The 10,992-nt window shown below is 40.6% G+C and overlaps 1 protein-coding gene across 3 annotated transcripts in view; it reads right to left on the bottom strand.

The window, feature by feature from the left end:
* Positions 1–10,992, bottom strand: part of FIGN (fidgetin, microtubule severing factor) — a 103,833-nt gene that overhangs the window by 1,977 nt on the left and 90,864 nt on the right. For all 3 annotated transcript variants that reach the window (XM_058027967.1, XM_058027970.1, XM_058027969.1), the window contains one exon: positions 1–7,636. This exon is cut by the window's left edge and continues 1,977 nt beyond it. In XM_058027967.1, the coding sequence (XP_057883950.1) occupies positions 5,388–7,636 (2,249 nt within the window). In that variant the 3' untranslated portion in view covers positions 1–5,387. The remainder of the gene's footprint in view (positions 7,637–10,992) is intronic.

Raw genomic sequence — 10,992 nt, 5'->3', positions numbered from 1 at the left:
CAAGTTCAAGGACAAGTCTTTTTCTTACGAAATGCATGACATTCAAAAAAAGACAACAAATAAATACTACATGTACAATATGTAGCAATGAGGTAGAAATGGTTTTAAAGAACAAATGTCTGAACGCACATCTGATGAAAAATATTTTTAAAAAGGAAATGAAAAGCCTCTAGCAACCGCATATAAACCACAAGAACAAAAGCAAAACTAAAAGAAAAAAAAAAAGAAATATGAACCACACAAAGTTTAGGTTTGGAAATAAACTTTTGCTTCTTTTTCTATTATAAAACAACAAGGAATGAATGTGCTCCCAACCTTGGTGTAGTACAGAACCATTTTATAAATATTTAACATTCTATAGGACTGATTCATATATTCTCACACAACTCTGTGGCAAGGCTGACCCATACTGCCGACATTCTACATATCACTGAGACAGGGAGGTGAAATTTTCCTGCTTTCAGTCTAATTGTCTTTGACAATTGCAGTGCCTAGTGCTACACTGCTTGTGTTGTATTTAAAAACAGGGGAAAGAGTAGAGACTTGTTCATTAAAGATGCAGTATCCCTGGTTCACAAAAATGCATCTGGCAGGTTCAAAATCGAATGTCAACCAAAGGTCCTTGCAGAGTGTGAGCTTCAGTTCATGTATTGGTTAGACACCAGCACAGCTGGGCTTCTTTTGAATTCTGAAATACTAATATCTCCATGTTTACTAATGTGCTTCATATAAATCTGCAGACAATTAAATGACTTTTCCTTTTTTTTTTTTTTCTTTTTTAGGTAAAGAGACAAAGCTATTTTTTGGACATGGTGTGTATGCACATATAAATATTATATACACACATGCACACATACAAGATGGAGAGGAGTTAGTGCTGTGAGGACAAGGTTAGCTTTCAGAGCTGATGATGAAAACCAACAGATATAGATTATTATACATTGGAGGGATGAGTTTTCTAACAAGGGCAGAAATCAGGAGTAATTCCTTTAAGTCAAAAGGGTTATACCACCTTCAAACTGGTGCAAGTGAAACTGTAAGAGGCCCTACAACTTTTGGTGGCCTTGTTTTGTGACAAAGTGTATCCTTCAGATCTGAGTAATACACTTTCCCTCATGATGGAGTGCTTGAGAGAAAAATGCAGGGGGATTATAAGAACAGCCCTTTACCTGAAGTAATTTGTATTTGCAGACAGTGAAAACCCTGGTCATATCCCCAAATTTTCTTTCAATGAATTAACATCTTGATGCAGGAATTAATTTGTTACTCTTTAACTAGACAATCCTCTAAAGAAACATCCTATGAAAATCCACCTAAATATGACCTTGTACCATTTTACAGAGCACAGCCTCCAAATAGCTGGTAAAGACACCCAGATGGTGTTTAGCCTATGTATTTTAGTCAGATGGTTGATTTTTCCCTTGGTAGGTTTGTAATGCTCAAGAAAACATTTTGCCCATCTATCTGCATTTGAGTAGAACGCAGACTGACTAATAGATAAATAATCCATGTGAAAGTAAATAGCCTTAAAGTAAACTGCCTTCACATTCCATTGATCAGCTCAGTCAGCAAACTTTTCTATATTGTCACTAATGTTCTAAATATTTTGAAGAGAAACATGCCAGAAGTACAGAGTATTTCCATTTCTGTTGCACATAAGGTCATTATGAACTCCTCCTTGAATTGATATTGATCCTTCAGCTTGCAGGAATATTCCTCCAATTTATTTTATTTTTGTTGCTATAGGAATTGTTACTGAAGGTAAAAAGGAAGAAAAGGAGCTGATGCAGAATGGAACCCACACATAAGAACATGACGTAAAGCATCTGCAGTGATAGCCTGACACAGCAGATGCTTTTTAACCATTTCAGGTTCCTTAAAATTCAGGGTTGCGCCAGTGGCAGAAAGCCCCAGCCAACCAATTGGACATTTCTGTGGCAGGGGCCTCCAGCTTTGTCCAATTGTAAAGGACAACAAACAGTTTTCTACCATGGAAATGTCTAAGACCAGCAAATATTTCATCCTGAAAACACCATTAAATCATATTTTGTCTCTCTTCTCAAAACCAATCCTACCCTTTGGAGCCCGCTCAAGTTCAGGATCATGCTTCAGCCTTCCTGGACGCTCTTTGACTAGAGGGCTGCTGAGAAGGGTGAAGGACCAGCAGCCTGCCAAAACCTGCTCACTAGGGAAAAAACAGGGGCTGAATGTGGGGGAGAAGGAAGGAAAGTACTAAGAAGGACAGGACACAGCAGGGAATTTAGCCAGCTCAGGCCTGAATTCCATCAAAGGACTGGCCAAAAACCAGGCTTGAAGAAGGGCTGAGGTACCTCCTGTTAGCAGTTCTTGTGGCCAAGCTCTCACCAAATTCAATAGGCACCCTCCCGAAACTATACCAGGACGGCTGCTGATAAGGAAAGATTTGGCTAACACTCTGGCTCTGTTTTCCTTCCTCCACAGCAGCTGTGATAGAGTGAAGTTTTGCACTTCTGCTACCCCAAAGCTGAATTGAGACCTGGACAACGTGAGCATGTGTGTGTGGAACCTGCATCTTTCACACCATTTCAGCTTCTGCCTGCTTCTCACTTTGGTTAACATTTGAAAAATCAATTTCCCAGAGTGACTTTTCAAAGAGAATGACTTAAAGCTGGAAGCCAAAGGGACTGTGTATAATTTTGTTTGCTTTTGGTTTTGCTACAGGATAAATAGAGCAGGAAAAAAACACTGTGCGTAGTTTTCATTTTACAAGTTGCAAAAAAATCTGTTAGGAGTATAGTCGGGAGAAAGAGTTTATCAAAACTTATCTGAGCCTTTTAAATGAGCACAGCTCAATAGCAGATATGAAAGGCAATGTCTAGGACAGAAATTGGGTCAGCAATCTGCAACAGTGTACTCGCCAGTGTGATCAGTGTGAACCTACAGCTAATGGGGACATCAGCATCTCCCAAATATGAGGATGGTGGAATGACCGGGGTGAAGAAGCAGTCTGTGGAGGTTTGGGGAAGCAGAAAGACTGGGTCATAACAAGGATCATAGACTGTAATTGCTGTTGAAAAGAAAAAAAAAAAAAAGAAGAAAAGCAGGTGATGTACTTAAGTCTTACTTTCTATATCCTTAATGAAAGGCACTGTTTTAAAAATGGTACTTTTATGCTTAAAACATAACGTTTTAGATAGACAAAATGTTTGCCAGGAATCCATCTTAAATTAGATTTTGGTTTATTTGCTCTGTTTTTAGCATGTTCTATCTAAATATATATATATATATATCTTAAAAGAAAAATAAAGAAAGTAATAATCAAGAGTCATAAATTTCCAGCAATATCACAAAATCCCTTGTTAGCCTTCTGAGCGCTAAACGTCTCCATTGATTTAACAGAATGGACAAGGTCTGTACAATTTTTGAGAAGACAAACATGACCTAGTAACAGATTGGTATCTCTCTTCTTGGGGCTTTTCAGTGCATTTATTTAATGGTCTTGACGTACATTACTTAGGAGAAACATTAAATGCCAGTGCTTTGCAACAGTTTTGTTACTGTTTTCTAAAAGTAAACAAACAAAAAATACATTCAAAAAAGCAAGGCTGTTTTGTTCATGGGATGGCAGAGGCTTTGGGCAGCTGCAACACGCACTGCTCTTGCTCAGAGATATTACCCAACATCAGTCAGCTGTCACCAAAAGAGTTGCACGGAAAGCATTAAAGGATAAAAAGAAAGGGGGGCTGGGTGGGGGAGAACTGAGCAAAATGCCACACATGCCAGCTAGTCTTTCCAGAAGGAAGACACCAGAATATGTATATTTGGGGGAGGAAAAAGGAAGGGGGAAAGAGCACTAACACAGAGAAAAAACTTGACTTCAGGGGAAAAAACAGCAGCTCTCTGAAACTTGTTTAGCAGGTTTGCATTCCTAATGTAATCTGACTTGTGTTGATGGTGGTTTTTGCCCTATTCCTTACTTTGCTTTCCAAGAGAAACGTAACAAAACTGAGGTAGAAATAATGGTGGGCACACTCCAGCCTGAAAGATTTCTAATGGATGCTAAATGAAGATTGCATTAAGGACAATGAAGCCATACGTACACAACAAAAACTCAACTTTACAGTTTGGGAAGGGAAGTAAATGTACTTTGAGGGTTCAGTTTTGCTTTGTTATTTGTACTGTTTGTTTGGTCACAGTCTACTGCACTGCTATAAACAGCTCTGCAACCCATAGCTCTGCCAGCAACCTACACTGACTCCACTCCCTACAGCTTCGCCAAAATAGCCTCAAAACTATGACTGGAGCCATGCAACAAAGGCCAGCCGTCACAGCTTAAGGTAATTTGCCTCTCGGAATCCTACCAAATCTTACGTTTGACTGTTTCAGATGCTAACATAAACCAATTAAGTGGCTCTTTCATTCATCTATGCACCTTCTAAAGACTGTATCACCTTATTATCAAGGAGCAATATGCTGAAAACTCTTACAGTTTACCAACAAGAAAAATCATTCTGCTCTGGTTTGATGTGAGAAATTGGCAAAAGAACCATTCCTGAACACTGGGAAACGCTTCTGTTTCTATTTTTAAAAACTGTAAAGCTTCAGTCATATCACACTTTAGTTTTTTTTCCTGGATACATTCAAAGTAATTTTCCTTGCCATATTCCAATTGTTGAGGTAAACATACATATTTAATATAAAGTAACATTGAAGCCTAGCCTATAACTCTCAGCAGTACATAGTGCTTTCAACACATTCCTTTGAGGTACTGTACAAATCACAATCACTTTCCTGAGTTTTTGCAGACAGAACATTAAAAGAAATGAACTGCAGAAATTAAGGTCCAGATTATCATTACCCTGTTTTACCTGTTCTTAGTTTAACACCACAGAACAGACAGGATTGAGGAATACTGTTGCTCTTAGAATAGCAAAAATCTGGCTCTCTGTCGCAACACAACCGTTCATCTCTTTAGTCCAATAATGTTTGAAGTTAAAGCTCTTTATATTAGCACATGCCACCAATGTAATTGTGAGGCAAACAAAAAATAAAGCACCACTTCAGGCACTTGACAGCAACTAAATCTCAAGAACAGCAGAATGGAATCAACACACAGGGTTCATGTCCTTCTGAAATCAACCCACTTGCACCTTGCTCCTTGGTGAGTATTGTCTAGCTTGAACAGAACTGAGCATCAACATGCGCTTTCTGTCATGTGTGGCTTTTTCAGATCAGCAGCTCTTGTTTGATGCACTTTTCCTTCAAGTATACCCTGGCTCTTTAGAGGCAAGGTAAATCGTAGTCTTCCCAGTACCCTTTGCAATTTTAACACTACTGAAAAGGGTTCTCTACCCCTATGTAGCAGATTCTGTGTGTGCCAACATTCATTACTTTTTTTTAAAGTAGCATCACTGACTGCAACCAAACATTTTGTTCCATTCAACGTATGTATCAAGCTCTTTTTGAGATATGCTAGGCTGTATCTTGCAGAAAGCATTTTCAAAGTCTTGATATGTAACTGGCCTCAACTGGCTGGGCATAATGGCTGAAAGGTCTGTGGCTGGCATGGCATGGAGTGGGCCCACCACGGCTTCCTGACACAAGTGAGCCACATCTAGTCCAGAAAAGCCTTCTGTGCGCTGGACAAGCAGTGCAACCTCCTTGTCATTGAGACAGTAATTGTGCTGTGAGAGCAGTTGTACTATTATCTGGTGTCTCGCTGTGCTGTCAGGAAGTGGGATTAAAAGTCGTTTCATGAAGTACCTTCGAAGAGATTCATCAATTTCTTCTGGTTTACTCGTGGCGCAAATTACTACTATTTGGTCCTCAGCAGAAGTCAGTACAGTGTCCAGCTGCATAAGGAACTCGGTTCTCATCCGACTTACTGGACTATGTTCTTCACTCACTTGAGAGGAAAGGAGCATGTCAATGTCACTAACAAAAATCACCGAGGGTTGGCGACACCTTGCCACGAGGAAGGAGGCATGGACAATTTTTTCTCCTTCCCCTAACCACTTTGTGACAAGGCCAGAGCCAGTGATTTTGAAAAACGTGGCCCCCAGCTGACTAGCTATACATCTGCCCATTAATGTTTTGCCTGTTCCCCGAGGTCCAAATAAAAGGATGCTCCGAGGTAGAGCAGTCAGTCCATTGAATGCATCTGACCTCAATACTGGCCATAAAACCTCCTCCTTAATGACGGCCTTTACTAGATCTAGGCCAGCAATGTCGCTCCAGTCCACGGGAGGTCCTTGGTTGATAATCTCATTGGTAACAAGGTCAATGAGGTGTGTGTCAGTATTCTTCAGTTGCTCGTCCACAGAGTGGTTGGATGAGGTAGCTGCACGAAGTCCCGGGCCTTGCATTGGGTGAGGGAGGAGCTGCCTGTGCTCGTCACCGTGCTCATTCATTACTGGGGAGCTATACTTCCCAAACGAGTCACTTGATCTCGAACCCAGTGAGTTTTTAGCAGTACTATAGGATGGGGGTGTTAGAGCCCTACTGGACTGGCTACTGAATTTCCTTTGCTGTTCAGAGGACATTAGCTGCTTCGTTGGCTTAAATGCTAAGGATGATGTTTCAGCACTTCTGTCAAAACCATTCCCTCTGTTTGCATTTGAAATGCTGTTGTCTGGCATTCGATACATTGGACTCTGTGTAGATCTCTGTTGGCCATAGCTGTAATTTCCATAACTGGAGTCCATTTCTCCTTGCCCTGCCATGTAGAAAGCTTTCCTTTTGAGAGAGCTGGCTGAACTGTTTGTCAGGGCAGACGGCGCGATTGGCGTCAGACCGTGGCCCTGGTAGGAGTAGCTGGGGACAGTGGTTGGGGGCAGAGGGGTTGGAGCAGGGATTCCTGAAGGCAGGTAAGCTGAGGGTGGCGGGGCACCCCCAGGGCTGTACCCAGGGCCGACAGCAGTTTGAGGAGGATAACTGGCGGAAGGGTAGCTGTAACTGGAGAGATTGGAGGTCCCGTTGTAGCCAGGGACGAGGGCTGGTGGTGGTGGCGGTGGTGGGGGCTGTAAAAGTCCCGAGCTGTGCAAGGGGGATGGATGAGGGGATGGAAGTGCAGGTGCTGGCTGGCCGCTGTAACTGGTATGCAAATACGAGCCATTGTATCCTGTGGCATATTCCTGAGATGGGAGCCCTGAATGAAGACTGGGAACGGTGTGACTTCCACAGGTGCTGCTGGAGTAACTGGGTTCAGCCAGGTTACTGGCCACCCCAGGAGAGCTCCCGATGCTGGCTGAGACATCTGCGGGAGGGAGGGCTGCACTTACCCCAGCTTTGCTGGCGGTGATGACATCTGGGACACAGTTCATGGGATACACGCTCTCCGAGTTCAAGGATGGCTGCCAAGGCTCACTCTCATTCTTCCGACCATTCACCAGCCCTGAGGGAGCTTCAGAGTAATTGCTGAGAATGGGTCGCTCGGCCGGGCCTTCCAAAATCCCGGAATACTTTTCTGCATACTTTTTCAGAAGGTTGGAGGCGGTCAGAGCCGAGATGTCGTCGTTGGCCCAGGCGTACTGGTACGTGCGCTGCAGGTGCCCCCGGTAGGCTTCCACCTTGTGGGCTGGGGACCGGGTGGTTGAAGTGATATCGAAGTGCTGTTCTGGCCACTGGGCATGCTCCGGCGTCCACTGCATCTTCAAGCCTAGGGCAGTACGAAACAACAGTTAACACTGACCTCAGCTTTTTCCTTATGCTTTTAAATGAGTTTGCAAACATACAGTCTGTGAACTTCTCAGCGCTCTGAAATACTGTACCTAACAGCACAAGTCCTTAAGGAGAGAAAAGGTAATGCCCTTAAGAAGTGGTATGGTTGGTTTGTTACAGGCACATCCACACATAGACAAATTTTTTGCCAATTCAGTAGGGGGGCAACTTTTTGTTTAAAAAATATAGGTAATGCTGTAGCTCTCAAAGTAATTAAACAAAACTAGGTATATTTTAAACACTCAGAGTGGAGATTTACTGTAAATACACAAGGCATCCAACTGCTCTGTCCTCTTTCATCCCCGTTTCAGTTTTATATTTTAACCAATATAAAAATATGAGACACAGCTGACAGATCACATCTAGGATACCTCTCTTATTTGGTACTGAACACCTAGTTAGCAGAGTATAATGCACCCTGCGCAGAACAATATGACACAGACATAGCAGGTCATTCCATAATCCAACTCTCATCTAAAGTGGTCCACGACAGTTTCAAATCTGCTTCGTGGAGTGCAGCAAAGCAATCTCCCAGGCAGCGCTCTGTCGCTTTCATCACACAAAGCCTACAACTCGGTATGAATTACAACTGGCTCCTTTCTGCCTCTCAGTTCTGTTGTTGAGGGTCTGGAAAAAAAAAAACAAGCATGACTTGTCTGTCGGTCTCCTTGCTTGCTTTCTCTTCCCCCCCTCTGCTTCACAGCCTCCAGGGTACAAAGAAAGAGGGTTAAAGAAAAAAAATTGGGGGAAAAAAAAAAGGATGAAGAAAAAGAAAAAGAAATGAAGCTAAGTCCCTAAAAGTTCTGTAGCTTCCACAGCTAGCTATAAAAAAACCCTGAAACAAACAATACAAAGCCAAAACCAAACGTATAATTACAGAAACAAAAAAGAGAAAATGTAATTTTGAAGCAATTAATCTTTTAATGACGTGATGTGAATTATCCCTCCTCTTTGTAACCCACTGCAATAGGTAAGAGCAATTTACAAGCATTAAGATAACCCCCTCCAACTTGTACCTATGCATGGTTAGACACATTGCTGGGTTTTGTACAGCTGTATCAAATAGACCTCCTTAATCTCTCTCGTATTACCAAAAGTGATTTTTGCAAACAGTCTTGTGCCCTCTGGCACAGATTCCCTGATAAGGAGGAGGCCCAGTCGAAATGAAGCATCTGTGGCACTAGCTCCCCTCTGAATTACTGCAGTCTATTTTGACAGCTTCTACCCCCTCCTGTTTCTCTCCCCAACCCCTTTAGCTCTTCATTGCCTGACTCTGGCATCTGACATGGCCAGCTTAGCCTCGCTGAGCTAAACCTAACACAGCACACAGTTTGGTAACAGAATGGCATGTTTATTCCCTTCTGACTCCCTCTTCCTTGTTTGCAAAACCACTGCACTAGACACTGGAAGTTAATTAGCAGGATGATGCTGTGCTAATTGTGTTAATTTACAAGGTTTTAGTCAAAGAGAATCATGCCAGGGCTGGCACTGCTGTCATGCTTCCGACTTAATGATTAAGAAATACTGAAAACAAGGTGGGAAGGATTGCAGTAATTACACAATAAATGAATAAAGCAACAGATTCATTTGCAATTATATTTTATTGTGGTTGCACTCATTTGCATTTGGATTCTCTTTTTTCTTTTTTGGATTCATGTATTTGCAAATCACCAAATCATTTAAATTTAGGCTGAAAATGGCAAAGTACCTTTAATTGAGCCTTATATTTTATTAGTACAACTAGTCCCACTAGTAAATCTCACTCCCCCTGAGCATGCCATTGATTACTTGTGGATTTTTTTATTCCTGAGCATTCTCTTTCTCTCTCATTTTTCAAACACTTTGACAACTTGATAAAAATGTCTGTTAACAGTTATACAGTTATCCTAGAAAAGTTAATTCAGAGAAGTGCTTTTGACAAATGCAGCTTTGAAACGGAGGTTTTGTCAGATTTATTTCTATCATTTTGCATTAATATAATATTTTTTGCTAATTGTTTCTGATGTTTCAACTGTTACCTTTCAGAGGGAGTAAGTATATAACGAAATTGGGAGAAATTATAGAAATAATGTATTTAAATAACTGCACTTAAAAAATGCAATTTTAATGAGAAACTATCAGAAGTTTCCAGAAATCACACTTTGTTAAAATCTGCTGGAAATCTGAAGAATAAATCACCAAGAGCCAATAATTGCCAGTAATCAATATCTGAAATTATTCTAATGTCATGAGAAATACCACAAGTTATTTTAAAACCCAAAATTATTAATGTTCCTGTAATGTAGAACTGCACGACAGCATGCAAGTTCACTGCCCTATAAAAAAAAAAAAAAAAGTCAAACAAAACCAACAAACAAGCAAAACCTATCTGTGTTCTGCCATGTTTTGCTTATAAGGTTACCAAAACACTGAAAGCTTCTGTTACAGAGATGCAGAAAAACTTGAGTAGGTTGATGTTTCACTAGATACTAACGAACAGATGCCATGGGAAAGACTTTGCAAAGAAAGCACTAAAGCAGCAGTGAAACTTTGGAAAAAGAAGTCAAAATAGACATGGATGGAGCAAAGAACCTGACAGGGCTGTATTTGTACTGTAGTTAAAAACAATGTGCCAAAAGCATATTCATTAACTGCTTCTATAAGAAAGCCTATTCAATATAAAGAGATAAAAGAATGCACTGGGTCAGAGCTCAACAACATCACACACTACCTACTCTGTAAGCTTTTCAAAATACCTTTCACAAACACTTTAAAAATTTCATCAGTTGGTCTTTTTTATTTAGAATGGATCATGCGTTTTTAAAATAAAATAATTAAACTTATAGTCACAGTGGGAATGATGTATTTTGATTGTGCAAAAATTCAATTCTTTGAATTTTATTTGTCTAGATTTATTTATTTTCCTTATTATGAAGCTGCAAAAGAATGTCAGAAAATCTAAATTATCTATTATAAGAGGAGGGAAAAAATCACATCATTGGCATTCTTTATTTAGAATAATTGCCAGATAGACCAGTAGTTTCACACTGTCATGCTATCTTTGGATATGCTCACTGAACAATAATTGAAAGTTTATTTATTGATGCATATTAAATACCAGTGCATTTAACAAAGGCTGTAAAGGCAGGATTAGGCTTTGATTAGATAAGCTTAAGAGAACAGGACTGTTCTCATCCCATGAAACATGAGCATTTATTCCAGCACATCGCAATCATTAGTGTTATTTGGAAGCATAGGTTAATAGTTAACCATAAGCATATTTTTTGCATTAGTAAGCAGTGAAGAAATCTGAAT

Source organism: Melospiza georgiana, chromosome 7 (assembly GCF_028018845.1).
Source record: "Melospiza georgiana isolate bMelGeo1 chromosome 7, bMelGeo1.pri, whole genome shotgun sequence".
Taxonomy (NCBI): domain Eukaryota; kingdom Metazoa; phylum Chordata; class Aves; order Passeriformes; family Passerellidae; genus Melospiza; species Melospiza georgiana.
This window is presented reverse-complemented; position numbering and strand designations above follow the sequence as displayed.